General features: G+C 41.9%; 2 protein-coding genes across 3 annotated transcripts in view; one reads left to right on the top strand and one right to left on the bottom strand.

The window, feature by feature from the left end:
- NME7 (NME/NM23 family member 7) overlaps positions 1-7,726 on the bottom strand; it is a 92,614-nt gene extending 84,888 nt beyond the window's left edge. Inside the window, exon 1 of the mRNA XM_027727567.2 lies at positions 7,455-7,726. Within this exon, the coding sequence (XP_027583368.1) occupies positions 7,455-7,457 (3 nt within the window). The 5' untranslated portion in view covers positions 7,458-7,726. The remainder of the gene's footprint in view (positions 1-7,454) is intronic.
- On the top strand, positions 7,566-15,701 carry BLZF1 (basic leucine zipper nuclear factor 1). Of its 2 annotated transcripts, none has more exons than XM_027727566.2 (7): positions 7,566-7,665; positions 9,036-9,092; positions 10,410-10,849; positions 11,487-11,686; positions 13,221-13,349; positions 13,931-14,150; positions 14,332-15,701. In XM_027727566.2, exons 2-7 carry the CDS (start codon positions 9,074-9,076, stop codon positions 14,515-14,517), a joined length of 1,194 nt encoding a protein of 397 aa, XP_027583367.1. In that variant the 5' UTR covers positions 7,566-7,665; positions 9,036-9,073; the 3' UTR covers positions 14,518-15,701. The 2 variants fall into 2 exon arrangements, with proteins under 2 accessions (XP_027583367.1, XP_039244384.1); XM_039388450.1 differs by lacking the exon at positions 7,566-7,665 and adding an exon at positions 7,929-8,065.
- The last annotated feature ends 425 nt before the right edge of the window (positions 15,702-16,126 follow it).

Here is a 16,126-nt window from a genome sequence, read left to right as displayed (position 1 = left end):
TACTTAAGGTAGTTACAGTTATTGAAGAATCCATGCAAACAAAGAATATGCAACAGGTTCTCAGGAACACATCTTGGAAGAGCCAATTCTTTGCAAATACAGGAGCACCCTCTGGTGCCCAGGGACAGGTTGAGCAACTTATTTAAAACTCAAGAATTAACTTCTGAAATGATCAGTAAGTCATCTGTTTGCCATCGTTTTCTAGTGTACTATGCCTCAAAATGAGTAACCTTTTAAGTGGAGGTAGAAATGACTAAATAATAAAGCAACAGATCACAACAGCCTGGGTGATAAGGACCTTTCACACAGGAAAACTGCTGACACATGGGCATATGGCTTTCTTCACAGAATCACAGAATCATCTGTGTTGGAAAAGACTTCCGAGATCATCGAGTTCAACCTTTAACTGATTATCACTTTACCAACTACACCATAGCACTAAGTGTCATGTCCAGTCGTTTCTTGAACACCCCAGGGAACGGTGACTCTACCACTTCCCTGGGCAGCCCGTTCCAACATATAAAAACCCTTCAGTGAAGAAATTCTTCATGATGTCCAACTTGAACCTTCCCTGGTGCAGCTTGAGGCTATACCCTCTCGTCCTGTCACTGGCTGCCTGGGAGAAGAGTCTAACCCCCACCTGCCTAAAACCTCTTTTCAGGTAGTTGTAGAGAGCGTTAAGGTCCCCCCTCAGCCTCCTTTTCTCCAGGCTAAAGAATCCTAGCTCCCTCAGCTGTTCTTCATACAACTTACCCTCTAAACACTTCACCATCTCCATTGCCCTTCTCTGGACTCACTCCAACACCTCAATGTTCTGGACAAGATGCCACTGGTCTTCTTGGCCACCTGAGCACGTTGCTGGCTCATGCTCAGCTGCTGTCAACCAGCACCCCCAGGTCCTTTTCCATCAAGCCACTTTCCAGACATTCTTTCCCCAGCCTGTAGCACTGACTGGGGTTGTTGTGACCCAAGTGCAGGACCCAGCACTTGGCCTTATTGAACCTCAGACAACTGGCCTCAGCCCATCTATCTAGCCTGTCCAGATTCCTCTGCAGAGCCTTCCAGCCCTCCAGGTGACCAATACTCCTGCCCAACTTAGAGTCATCCACAAACTTACTAAGATCATCCAGATCATCAATAAGGATATTAAACAGGCCTGGCCCCAACACAGAGCCTTGGGGAACCCCACTAGTGACCAGCTACCAACTGGATGCAGCACCGTTCACCACCACTCCCTGGGCCCGGCCCTCCAGCCAGTTCTTAACCCAGCCAAGACTGCACCTGTCCAAGCCGTGAGCTGCCAGCATTTCCAGGAGAATGACATGGGACACAGTTTCAAAGGCTTTGCTGAAGTCCAGGTAGATTACATCCACAGCCTTTCCCCCATCCACTAGGCAGGATACCTGGTCATAAAAGGAGATCAGGCTGGTTAGGCAGGACCTGCCTTTCCTAAACCCATGCTGGCTGGAAACATCCAGCCTCCAAAAATGTCTATGCCACAGGTGTTAGACAAGTATCAGAGCTGTCCACTCCAGGACAACTTGCAAGGGCTATCTCACATAATTTATCTCATACTGGGAACATTTCTATTAGGCATATAGTATGAGGAAAAAAAATTTCTACCTCTTATGTGCTCATCTGATCAGGGATATGCTCTTTATACATGCAAATCCTTGATAAGCTTTCATTCTTAGTATTAAACTGTAACAGTATGTTTCAAAGCCCAACCACACAAAATTTACTTATGCTATTTTTTCTTTCCATTTTGTTGGCTTGGAGAGAACTACTGGGTTTCAACCACAAAACACTACTGAATGACCGTGGTGTGTTGCTTAGGCACCAGGTCCTCTGGTTTCCATCTGTATAATGACACAGGTGAACAAACAATAGTTTGGGAGGATTAGGCCAAGCACAGTGCTTACTTCCAGGAAATAGTACTTTCAGTGATTATTCTTGGCAGCCACAATTATAGTTAAAAATCAAGGTTCATGGAAAAAGCCCTCTTCAAACACACCAGTAGGTACTCCTTACTACCACTGTTTCTCACCAGCCAGTAAATGATTAACAGAGTATCCCATCTGGCTATACTAGATCACCATATTATTCTAGAAAATGAAGCTAAAATGGTTAACTGAACAGCCAAACTCACCTTTTGGAGGGTCACTATTCCCTTGGCTTATAGGAAAGAGACACTATCAAACAGAAAAAGATAAAAGGTTCAGTAGCCACTGGCCACCAAGGCAGTTGGGGTCTGGAGAACACAACACACAAAGCACAACTACCTAACTGAAAGACATCCAAAAAAGATGGATCTAGACTATCCCTGAAGGTGTACAGTGACAGCAAAAAATGCAAAGGACACAAGTGAAAACATGGGACATTCCAGTCACATACCAGGAAAAAAAAATTACCAAGAGGGTGGTCAAACACTGGCACAGGCTGCCCAGAGGGGTTGTGCAATCTTCATCTTTGCAGATGTTCAGGACCTGCCTGGAGAGAGGCTGGAAACTGGTCTGGTTAGACCTGTTTTGAGCAGGTTGGAGGTCCTTTCCAACCTAAATGATGATTCTGTGATTCTTATCATGGTTTGGCATCTCTTTGCCCAAAGATAATGTCCCTCCTTCCAAGCTGCTCCAGATCCTCCATAGACCCTACTGGGTTCCTTTATGAACAACAATCTACATGTACTTTCAAAAATTAAGAACTCCGACACAACGCTGTTAAGCATAAATTTTATCCATGTCAAATCTGCCTGGAACAATTCTCTAAATCACCACTGTCTCTGTCATTAAATCCTACTATTTTTTTATTACCAACTGAAAGTTTGTAACTTTTCTTTATTTCTGGCAATGGTTCACTGGGTAATTCCTGAATTTCTTGACCTTCTGACAACGTACATATTAAAAAAAAAAAAAAAGAACTCCAGCATACAATTAGGACAGACATGTCAAAGTTATTAAGATCTGCACCCACAACACAAAGGATCTGGCCAGCCAACTCTGGGTGACAAATGGAGATTAGTATTAAATTTATCATTAGGTAATGCTAGACAACTTTGACTATTATAATGTCACCTATTTCAGCCACTCTATCAGAAGAGCCACCAATGCATCTAAAATTACTTTTAGAGAGATGGCAATTTCTGCAAGCCAAAGCCAAGACTTGGCTACAGTAGGAGGTAATTTATCCCATGGATTCTAAACCTGTCAACTTCATATTTGTAGGGTGGCATTTTATATAGCACATAATGTCATAAAGATGTCAGCATTGAAATCAAAATGAGCTCCTGGAACAAAGGAAAGCTATGGGGTTTTTTAACAGTTTTCATTTGCCTGACAGAGTGCCAAAGAATCTGTTATTTTACCAGCTACATCTTCTGCAATGCATACAGCCTATCTGCTGAAGAAATAAATTAGCATTACTTGGAAACACTAGTTCAAGAAGAAACCATGACATATTTTTGATGGTCATAGGAAGACTCAGCATGCAATAAGTACTTAAAGGCTATCTGATAGTATTTTGCTTATTTTTTCCTCATGTTGCATTATAACATTTTATTTTTCCCTGTGATGAAATGCTGCAAATGTCAGACAGAATGGCAGCTATTTTGCAACAAAAAGTACGTAATTTGAAAACTATTAAAAGAAAAGTCATTTTATAAATGTGCACTTGTTCAGGAAAGTCTATTAGCAGGAAACAGTTTCGTCTGTTTATATGATAGCTCTGAATGACAGATCTTCAAAGTTATTCCCTTTTACCAGCTCATCCAGTACAATTAGACTACTGGGTCCCAAATGAAACTCCTGCAAACAAAGGTATATTCCACAGCTGCCCCATGAGCTCTACTGCCTTTATAAAGTCTTCAGCTGAAAATCACATTACACCATGAGAACCCCAGGACTCTCCGTTGTCAAGTTCTAGAAATTCCTCATTCACTTCCTACTTTCTAAGACCCATTTTCCAAAACAGTCTTTTCCACTGATGAATGAAAGCATTTTTTAAAAATTACTCATTTTTCTTCCCTGTCTCATCTAAACTCAGGCTTTCCATGTTGATATTCTCTAAGATGCAGGTTTTACCAATGAACTGATGATGATGATAACAGTAACAAACATAACATACAAGTTGCAAAATTTTCTGCTGAAGTGAGCTGAACTGCTCATTCCCTGATATATTCAAGATTTTGGTCAAAATTACAAGAGTGCAAGTTCGGGCAACTGGGAGAGTCTACTTCACATATACTTTCCCCCGCTTTGCAAAAAGAACTAAGGTAGTTGTACACTTTTATTCCACTAACCATTTGTTTCTACATCCACAAAATCAATGCCAGATGCCATCTGTTAGGCAAGTCAGCCATTGCTCTCTGGCAAATGCTGCATTTCTTTATCTGGAACACTTTCAAGTGTCAGAGTGCACCAAACTCATGAATAAAAAGAAACTAACATTATTAAGATGATGGACAAATTCATCTCTGCACATGGTTACATGAAAGGTACCATTAAAGAATAATGCATTTCAGGAGAGCACATCAGATGGGGATAAGCAGGTTTCCCTTTGGGAATTTACTGCTCATTGTCCACAGCAGCCATGAGTCACACAATCACAATCAAGATGCCAGAGTGCATCAGAACTGACTTGAAATACTGCCACCTGATGACAGTGAAAGCTGTTTCCCAATGATCAGCAGACCTGTAAAGCCAAGGTGCTGTTAGACAAATAACTGCGGGATATTTCAGAACATTTCTCCCTCTACCCTGGCTTCCACCACAGCGATGTGCCCAGTTTTACAATGCACACAACTACTTCCAGGGCATTGCCTGCAAATGACTGAAGTGTAAGGTCTGACACAAATACACTACAAACCAATTCCCCTGAAAGTTATAACCTTTACCTTTGTGTAAGCATGATACGATATTTTTTTTATTTGTTGCTCCAAGAAAAGATGTTTTGAAAAAGTCTGAGATGGATCAGGTGTGTAAATTCATGGCATCCAACAGTCACATAACTTATCCTTTCCCAGGATGCTGTGTCCATACCTAACTGGGCAGCACACATTCCCAAAACATGTTTTCCCATCAGCTTCCACCAGACAAATTATTCTTAATGCATTTTGAGAAAACATCAGGACAAAGGGTATGTAAGTGGGAAAACTGATGGCTTTTTAAGTATAAAAGAAACAAACAGGACTCTAACACTTGAAAGACCACAGAAAAACAAAAGAGAAGGGTCCCAGGGCACTGGAGAAGGGCAAGAGAGAGAGTCCCAAGAAAGACAGTCTTTAGGAAGATAATGCAACAAGTTATTAAGCAGTCAGTCACTGAGCATCTAAGAAGACAATAATAAAAAGCAGATAATGTGAATTTGTCAAGAACAAATCTTTTTCTGACACAGTGAGGAAGGGAGAAGCCACAGGTGTGACAAACAGGGCATTGACGGAGTTTTTAATCTAAGTCATCTGAGAGTCTCACAAGCCGAATAAGGCATTAGGGCCTAAACTGAAGAGCTGTTATGACTACTATATGAAAATGTAATTAGGAATACTTCCACTGCAAACTGGGAGTCAAATGGTGTTCCACAATGATCTGCCATGCATCTGCTTTATTTCCTATTTTCCTTATTACACTGAAAATGAAACTACAAAAGCATACTTCCAGAATCTGGGCTGACAACTAAAGTGGGAAAGATTGCAAGCAGTTTAGAAGCAGAACTCAAAATGATAATCTGAAAATTCTATAGAGACAGATGCAAAGTACTACAACAACGATCAGGAAAAAAAAAATCAAATACAAGGGGAAAAACTACCTAGAAAACAAAATCACAGGGAAAAAATCTGATAATTACAGTGGGTTGCAGTTAGAGTGAGAGTGCAAAACAGTTCAGGAAAAAATGATAGAATTTGGCAATATGAACATCTAAGACACAAGAAACAAACACACTGCTCAGCAGCAGTGAAACACACCGCAGCTGGCAAGCAACCTACAGGTTAAACACCACGTTTAGGGAAAACTGCAGACAAAGTGGAAAATATCCAAACTTTAAAACCGTATAAGCAGTAGGAAAACACTAAAAGAACAAAATTTGTTTACTAAAGAAAAATGTGAAAAGAGGAAAGGGCGAAGTTATAATCTTCAGGTTCTTTCACATATAAAAGACAAAAATGGAATATCTTTATGCCCACCAAGGACAAAACGCGTAATCCCTGGCATCATTTGCGGCATGGAATATAACAAGAAAAACACTCAGAGAACTGAGTTTATAAAAATCATGGAATGGAATGGAATTATGTCAACAGATCATGTGGGTCCTGAAGGCTTTTCAAAAGAAATTAAACAAATTCACCATGAAATGTTTTGTTAGAGGTTGCTGTAAGATTCAACACTGCTTTAATGAATCAGTTCACTTCATGTCACCCTAGAAATAAAGGGAGGTTAGAAACACATCACTCTCAGTGACAGTCAGCTACAACAAAGCAACCGCTTTACCTAAGCGACATCTGCAGGAACTCACAAAGCAGGACTCCTGCCGGTGTGAATCAATTTAACACGGGAATCAAAAATTACAGTTTTGCCTGGATTAAAAGACTTACGATGCCTGTATTTGAAAACAAACAGTGGCATTCTTATTTAAGTGGCAAATGCTGATCTTGCGTTCTGAAAGTGAGGTGCAAACAAAGCTGCTGCACAGGCTGGGGCAAACCTGACCTGCTTGAGGCGGGTGTTACACGGTGAGCAGGTGCATCGGCCAGGCTATTACATGTGTCTTGCACATATGCTTGAATACGAAATTCAATTTTAAACAGCTTTACGACACTGGGTTTACCACGCCATCCTGGGGCAAAGGGGACTCAGCTGAGCTGCGTTATAATCACAGAACACGCTGAGTTGGAAGGGACCCATCGGGATCATCGAGTTCAACCCCTGGCCCTGTACGGGGCAATCCCAAGAGTCACATCATGTGTCTGAGAGCATTGTCCAAACGCTTCTTGAACTCTGTCAGGCTTGGTGCTGTGACCGCTTCCCTGGGGAGCCTGTTCCAGTGCACGACCACTCTCGAGGTGAAAAAACCTTTTCCTGATATCAAAGTGCAAACTGGTTCTTTATTAGTGTCCCTGCAGTGACATCCTGTCGTCTGCCCTGCATTACTATACAGTGGATCCGGTGAAGAATAAACACTGTCGCACGTGATGAAACGCACCAGCTGCCTTCGCTCCCGACTTCCTGAACCAGCCTGTTCCTAACGCAGGGCGGCCTAGAGCTTCCCAACAGCTTCCCAACAGCTGGGCATCCACGAGCCCGAACGGCAGCTTAAAATTCGCCCCGGCTGCACCCCACGGCGCCCCTGAGCACGGAGCCGGACGGAGCCGGGCACACCCCGGCAGCGGCACCGCCACCGCCCGCCCCAGGGCGCAGCTTCGCGGAGCTGCCGCCACCCCCCGGCCCCGCTGCCCCGCTCACCATGGCGTTGGTGACGGTGGTGACGGTGATGACGACGGTGATGGCGACGATGGCGACACCCGGCCCGCCCCGGCAACCGAAGCACCGCCCCCGCGCTCGGCCCCGCGGTGGGGCGGGAGCGGACACGACGCGCGGGGCGCCCCGCCCGCCCCGGAAGCCGCGGGTGCTACAACTGTCGGGGCTGTCGTGACATCGCCGGGGCTGCGGGACGGTCTGTGGGGCCGGGGGTTGGGGCTGGGCGCTTTTGGGGCCGGGGCCGGGGCCGGGGCCGGGGCCGGGGCCGGGGCCGGGGCCGGGGCCGGGGCCGGGTGGGCGGTGGGCGGTGGCTGTGGGAGGCCCGGGGTTCTGCGGGGCACGTCAGCGGGGAGGGGCCGTGGTGTTAATGATGCAACCAGGGAAGGAGCTCTGCCTGCGGAGATGTAGTAAGAGGGGGATACGTGGAGAGGCTTACACGGCCTCTGCACGTAACAGGGCGGGATTGTAACGCGAACACTGAAGGAGCAGAGTCGTCAGCAGGTGGTCTCAGATGGAGCGGATAAGCCCAAATGCTCATAGCGAGTCCTTTATTGAGTATTCTTGTCTCTTTCTTTTGTCCTCCTCGTTCTCCTCAAGTGAGTAGAGATCCTCAATCAAAAAGGAATGAACAGCAGTGGTGATTAATGTGTAATGCTATTAAATGAGTAACACGCAATTACAGTTGTAGCAGCAACAGATGGCGAGACGTTCCCGTGTCTATAGTTTGAGAAAGCTCAAGGAGGGAAAGGTGTTTCTTTTGTCTTCTGTTCATCACAACAGAAAACCAAAACCAAATAGGGTTATACTGATCTCAAACTAATGTAGTTAGTGACAGACCCAAAAAAAAGGGGATGAGCGACCTGTAGATTTGAGAGTGGATGGGCCTGTGGATGAAGGTGGCAATGGTCAATACCATTGGTGGATAAGGGAGAGAATGGCCAGGATGGTAGTTTGGGCCAAGCCGGTGGTAGACTCTGTCTATTAGAGTAAGCACGTGCAGCCACTCAGGGCACTGACTTCTTTGGCTTAGAATTGGCACTATCAAAAAAGCTGTGTTTAGCAAGCAGGACTAAAGCAATTGTGCAACTGTGCAGTTACCATTGTTTCCTCCTCACCTCTTGGTCTGCTTGAAGCTCAGTGTAGGATTTCCCTTGTGGTTCTGTGGTTAGGTTACCTTTGCATGGTTATGCAGCTGTACTCTGAAAGTGTTACAGGATTTTAAGGGGTAAGATGAGGGCTCACTGAAAAAAGGAGGGAGACGAGAAAGAGAAATTTGGGGCATGGAAACAGGAACTGGATGAGGAGCAAGAGAAAGAAGTTGAAGTGCAGCTCTTAATGAAAAAAGAAACAAGTGCTAGAAGTGTCACAGCCTTTTCCTTTTAACTCTTTAGGTCTTGATGTAATTTTTATAATTTTGGAGTGTTTTCCTTTGTTTTGGGATGGGTTTTTACTTTGCTACTGAACTGAAGTTTAGAGGTTGTACTAGAAAATAGGATAATCCAAGATTAACTGTCACTGTTACATTGCTAAAGACTTTTTCCACCCCTCTCCTCATTTCTTCCTCAGACTTACCTAGTTAGGAAGAGCTGACTGCTAAAGAGAAAATGACGTCTCTAGAAAAAGGTAGGTTGTTCATATGACATCTAAGCAGGCTGGGCTAAAAGTGCTTTTAACTGGAATTCTAAATACAAGTTATGCTGTATGCGAGGCTCCATTCATTTAAACTTATTCATTTTCTGTAGCTATGAGGAAGTAATTCTGTGACTTCATTATTGCAGTGAAAACCAGAGCTGCCTGGATAGAACAGTAATTAAATGTTACTTTTTCTAATCCAGCTTTGTATTGAAAAATAAGCTTGTCACTGGTACTGCCATCTGTATACTTATCTGCCAGTGCTGCTCTGGTATATAGAACCTTTTGGTACTGATTCAGCTAACTGGAAAGTAGGGCAATATAATGGTGTTACCACAGCATTTTTGAAATCCATTATTTGGATAGAGGACACAGGCTCACGTTACTGCCTGCAGTATGAGGAAAAAAGCAGTATGTGTAGCTGTGTTCTCGGAAACTTTCTGTCTCTCACCTACTGTGAGGAAACTTTACTACAATAGTAATTCATTCAGCTGAAAACTTAGTGAACTTAAATAAAAATGTAAATGTGCATATTGGGGACTATAGAGCAGAATGCAGCATTACTGGGAATACTGGTGTCTCTTGATTAGAAGTGGAGCAGAACTGGCTTGTTGGCTTTTCTTAAACCTTCATTTGGACAGCTAAAGACACATGTTAGATAGTACTTAAAAGTCTGCTAAACTTCTTAAGGTGTCAGCAGCTGTCTAGCTAATAGCTGTTTTTCATTTACTTCTTGCTTTTAAAATGAAACTGCTCTGATTCTGTCAGCTCCCAAAACCTGATTTTGCTTTCAGCCTATGAGTAACGTTGTCAAGAATTTTTTCCATGCAAGTTCTTTTTTGTGTCTGCATTTAATCTTGTGTGGCGGCATGAAATATAAATTAATGCAATTCAGATCAATGTTTGTGTCTTGTACTGTTAGTTTTAATGAGGAATGCACATTTGAGTAAGAACTTACTGTGAGGGTTGTGAGGCACTGGAACAGGTTGCCCAGAGAAGTCGTGGATGCCCCATCCCTGGAAATGTTCAGGGCCACGTTGGATGGGGCACTGAGCAATCTGGTCTAATGGAAGGTATCCCCGCCCGTGGCAGGGGAATGGATAAGCTTTGAGATCCCTTCCAACCCAAACCATTCTATGACTTTTCTGACTTGTGCTTGGTAATTGCTGCTGCAAAAGACTATTTTACACGTGCAGTGTACAATTAAAATCTGTAACTCTGAAGTACAGAAATTAAGGAATAGTTACAGTGAGACTATAACCAAGTTGAAAGGTGGTAAACTTTCCCTCCACAATTTCTAAACTATAGTTGATGAGGCCTCATCGCCCATTCGAGGACCTGGCGATGGCATGGAAATGGAGCAGACAGCTGGATCGGTGGAAGTAATTACTGGAGCCAACACTACGAACCATCACATCCACCACAGCCCACATAAAAAGACAGCCTCTTCCCTGAGTCCTGGAGTTCTGCAGCTGGGGAAAGTACATGCTGACAAATCAGTGGAAATTGAAGCTATTCGTATATTAGTCCCCAAAGCAGCCATCACCCATGTTGTTCCAACTAAAAATGCTAAGGTAGCTAAATCTGTGGGACATAAAGGAGACACGTTCCATCAGTCGGATGGAGCCACAGATCCCAAGAAAGAACGGATAGAGCTTAAGAATGCAATTGAAAAGCTGAAAAATTCAGAAAAGCGGTTGTTACAGGATAAGGAAGGTCTCTCTAATCAGCTGCGTATTCAGACAGAGGTAAGAAATTAAAGGTATTTTCTCTCACACAGCTGAACTGTTTTGGTTTATATAAGCAGTTTGTGAATGTGACCAAAGAGAAGTGCTATGACACTCTAGCCTTGAAACATATAGTTTCCTTTTTGAACTTACCAGCTAAGATACAGAGTAGAAGTACATCAAAGTAATCGAGGCCTGCTTCTCTGACAACAGGTGAAAGAATCAAAGGTTTGAAGCTGGGAGAAACACATTAGGGGGCTGCAGGGAAATGAATCCTTTCATGAGAAAAGATTTTGTTTCTCAACCACTAATGAGAAATGTTACGCTATAGAAAGGGGTGACTATAATTTTCTATATAATGTATCTGTGGATGCCTTGTCTAATCCTTTGTTATCTTTCCAGTCCTGGAGTTGGATACTACTGAAACTGTTTCTTGTAGCAGGTTTTCATTCTTCCTCTTTTGCTCTGTTAGAGTTTAAAGAAGGATACGTTAAACATGCATTAGGCTCAAATGTTTATGCTTGCCTGGATGCATCCCATTCTGTAAAGAGAAAGGCAATTTATTGTTAGCAATTTACAATAATTTGCACTGTATTCTGGAAGTAGGAATTGTTTTATTCTCTGCTGATAGTCACAAGAGAGTCTGGTCTAATTCTAGGTCAATCGGGAGCTGAAGAAATTACTTGTTGCTTCTGTGGGGGACGATCTGCAGTATCACTTTGAACGGATGGCTCGTGAGAAAAATCAGCTCATCCTAGAAAATGAAGTCCTGGGCCGGAATATGTCTCAGTTGTCTGAACAATTAGAGCGCATGTCTATCCAATGTGACGTGTGGCGAAGCAAATTCCTAGCAAGCAGGTATTGCCTCTCACAGAGCTGTCATAACAGCATTCTCTTTCAGTCTTTCATCACATGCACTCATTGCAGCGTGCTTACATATGCAGAGGACAGCCACAAGAGCTGTACTGACATCTACTATGACACATGAGTATACAACAAAGGAATAAAGAAAGTAAACTCCTTGTAAATCTGAATAGTCCTACTTTTCAAAGGTTATACAGTGAGTCCCAAACCTCCTAAAATCTCAACTACAGTTCTTGCTAACATAGCAAGAGAAGTTCTTAATTCTGATAAACTGTGTGCAGTTTAGGGTTTAAAAATGTCTTCCAGGGCACCTGTCCTGGCTTTTCTTAAAGGTAATTAGCTTGATTTTCATCCCCAACCCCCAGTATTGATACAATCATCAATTTGTGAAGAAACTGATGTGGTTAAAAGCTCCACTTAGAGTGGTTCAGGGCTCTAGTATGGAAAAAAGAGTAGGGGGAATCTCTTAATCAAACACTGTGTTACTGCACAGAATCCCATTGTTATTTGACTTCTGTAACCATAAAAGCTGCTCTGAAAGTCAGAATATCCTTTGACAATGAATTCGACTTTTAACTGTAAATAGTGTTGTAGGATTTTTAATTTTCTACTGTACTTGGATATAACTGACTGAATTATAATTATGATGCTTAGCACATATTACAAAAGACCTTGCTGCTTGAAGGAAGTGGTAATAGAGTACAATTTCCTCCCTTTAATTTGCTGGTCTTAAGAAGTTTCAGCATATTGGGTGAATGGTAAGTACTTTCAAGTCCTAGCTAAGCAAGAGTTACTATCCTAACTTGTTTTTTTAGCATTAATAGGAGTTCTGAGGTCAGGGATGTGAGTCCCAGCAATGTGCTTAGAGTAACACTCTTCAATATTGCAACAATCTGGTTCATTTTTATCTCAGATTTTTAAATGTCATTCTGGTTTTTGCATTTGGAATATCACAGGCATTTGAAATGCCTGCTGGAGGGGTCAGTGCCAAACCTCATGGCAACAGCAAAATGTGACAACACCTGTCTCGTTTGTAGCTCTTAAACACTTTTATCTGGTATCTAGTTATTGCCCCTGAGAAAGGCAAAGAAGTAAATGAATGCAGCCTGTAGCCATAGCTGTTATGTTTAGAGATGAGTGTGAACAGATGTGATTACAGCATACGTGTGAGAAATGTTAGTAAAACAAAAATGTATTCAGCTTTTTCTTTCACAGTATTCTTGTCAACCACGTTAATTTACCAAAGGTATTTTGAAATGTCTGTCATTAGATCTGTATTAAGTGACCTAAAATTGTTTAAACTCAGTGAGTCAAAACAGAATTTTACTCTTCTGTTGACTGGAGTTGAAGAGAAATTATTCTTAATACCTGTCCTTTGTAATTAGGTTGATACAGGCTCTGTATGGGGGAGGGGAGAGAGAACAGCAGCTTAATCCTCAGTTTGAACTGACAGATGATGATCTGTAGTAGAACAAAGGTGACTTCCAAACTGTTCACTTACACTACTGACTGTAGATTTCTTTTGCAGGGTTATGGCTGATGAGTTAACTAATACCAGAGCAATTCTTCAGCGTCAAACCAGGGATGCCCAAAGTGCAATCCAGGACTTGCTAAATGAACGTGATCAGTTCCGTCAGGAGATGATTGATACACAGAAGTATGGTTTTTTTCTAATCCAGACTACCTCTGTGCCAACTTCATTTTTGCCAGTTTATTCTAGGCCAGAGAAGAATCAAATAACTTTCACCTGTTTCAGTGATAGTCAACAAAAATTAATTATGCTGATGTATAGTATCATTACTTTTCAGTTTTAGACCTGAAAAAGCAAAAGTAATGTAATTCTTTCTCCATTCTGTTGAGGTGTGAAGTCTTAGGGGTAATAAACGGTGGAACTGACATCACTCATATCCTTAGGCTTTCTTGATTTAATCACTTACTGTCTTGACTTCAAGTCTCCTCTGTCTCCTTCCAAAACATAGAGAGTCTTCTACCTACGTGGACTTTTTAGTGCTTATTCTGCCAGATGTCAAATAAGTTTTAACATTATTAAAGTAGTGTTTTGGTGAGGTCTTGGATAATAGGCTGTTTGTCTCCTTGTTTTTAAATGCTTTTTTTGGTGAAGATTTAGCTTGTGCAGTAAGTCTTGGGAAGAGACAATTCCTCTTAAGTGTGCTGTGTGCTGATTATACAGTATAGAGTACAAAGCCCACTAATCCTGCTTCTTTCCTTCCTGCACAGGCTGCTGGAGGAGCTCATGGTCTCTCTTCAGTGGGGGAGACAACAGACATATTACCCTAGTGCCCAGCCTTACACTACAACAGAGCTAGCAGCTGTGAACTGTAAGCTAGCCAAAGCTGTGAGCTCACATCTTCTGGGAAATGTTGGCACCAACAGTCCAAAAAAGACTTCAACAAGTGTGGAGTTTTGCAATACCCCTGCTGAGAAAATGGCCGAAATGGTAAGAATTCTTGATACGTGTCAATCTTTATATTGAGGTTCTGGACAGATAGATAGATATTTCAACTTGGAAAAAAAATGAAAAGTTGCTTTTGAGCAGAAATCCTTCCTAGCTGTTAGGGAAGGAAAAAACCCATTAAACAATATAGAAATATTTTCAGTCTCAATTTTTTCATCCTTAGATGTTACGTGTACTGGATCCAGCTGCACGTCCAGAAACATCAACAGAAGTTTCTTTTTCTGAGGCTTCACCATCTTCCTTCCTTTCCTCAAAGAAGAGTATTGGAAGGTTTCACCCGTATACAAGATATGAAGATGTAACCTTCAATTGTTGCAATCACTGTCAAGGAGAGCTGATAGCCCTTTAAAAATTCAGCCAAGACAATTGCACATGCACTCCTGAAGAATTACACTAGTTGATGTTCAGCATGCTTCCCTCTGTCCTTTTTTTCATAATGGGTGGATTTAACATTGGAAATCATGCAGTTTTTGCTTCTCTACCTCTTGAAGTTAGGGACTGGCAGAATTTCTGTAGCCTCTGGGATACTACTTCTACTTCTCAGTCTGGAAAGCTACTTATTTTCTTCTACAAAGGCACGACTATTTAAGGTTTACAGTCTTATTAGCAAATCTTAATAAATTTCCGTTTAGAGAGAGACAGAAGTATAAATATACCAAAGTAAATGACATGCTGATAGGTTATGTCTAAATTAAAAAAAAAAAGTAATGGAAAATGGTCAGCTCCATGCTTTTTTTTTTTTTTTTTTAATCTTAGCCAAGGGGATGAACCATCCCCAAGTCTATGTGCAGCCTTTTAAATTTAGTAATAAAAAGGAATATGTGCAATGATTCTTCATAGCTGTAAGCTCTGAAGGGAAGAGCATATGCAGTATCAGCCCTCCTGGCAAGAAAGAGAAGGAGCTTGAATGAACTCTAGCTAAATATATAAATAGTAACTGGTTTCAAATGGATTCTAGAAAACTTGGTGTGTGTGTGGAAATTATTCTTGTGTTTTCATAAAGCTGAAATAATGGCTTTTCTATCTGTTTCAGCTTCTAGAGTGAAGCTGTTGCATAGCTGAACCTTAGAAAAGGCAGACTGATGTACTTCCTTTAGTACATGGTGTTGAAACCTGACCTAATGTTAGTACTCAGTCCTTGCCTAAGGTCTTCCTAGGTATTACAGGAAGATGAAGATAGGCACCAAGTTTGCACAAGTACTGTTATAAAAAAAAGTATTTTTTTACTTGTATGGTTTTATAATCTTGATGTAGGTTTGAAGTTCTTGACATATGTTTGAAGAGAACTTTTAGCAGCTAATCTGCTAAATCCAAAGAAGCCTATTTAAGTTTCTCAGTTCGACCCCCCAGATTTACCATATGTAGCTGTCTGGTTTAGGGGAGGGGTTTGTGAAATGGTTGCTTTTACCCAGTTTTCCTTTGAATCTCATACTATGATCAGATAAGTAAGTTATAAGTTCTTGCTGTTGCTGATCATGCTTTGGTTTGCATGATGAAAACTACAATAAACTTTCTTTGCTTGCTTTCAAGTTACAATTTTGGATTTAATATAGTGATATTTCTGACCCCGTTGAATGCACCATAAAAGGAACTATATGACATTGACCTGTGAAACCCTTCACCCTGCTGGTCTGAGGTAATGAACCAAGAAGCATTTCTGTTGTAGCTTACTACAGTTAGGGAGATGATATTGTCTGTGTGTGTGTGTGTGTGTGTGTGTGTGTGTGTGTGTGTACCTTTGTGAATTTTCCCCCGGATTTGCTTGGCAGATACAAGAAACATTTCTTCCCTTTGGTGTCAGGGAAGGTACAGGAAGGAGGAAGGTACCTGCTACTCATGTTTCTCATTAGCATGTGAAATTTCATCTGCATCCACGCCCTCTGTTTATGTCGTCAAAAGCTGCGAGACAGCACTCTCCAGTCCAACACCAGTACTCTCTCAATATGCCTGTAACTAGC

This window comes from Pipra filicauda, unplaced genomic scaffold, assembly GCF_003945595.2.
Source record: "Pipra filicauda isolate LSUMZ 115617 unplaced genomic scaffold, ASM394559v2 scaffold64_size3178608_pilon, whole genome shotgun sequence".
Lineage (NCBI taxonomy): Eukaryota > Metazoa > Chordata > Aves > Passeriformes > Pipridae > Pipra > Pipra filicauda.
The sequence above is the reverse complement of the archived record's forward strand: the minus strand, read 5'-3'. Positions and strand labels throughout refer to the sequence as shown.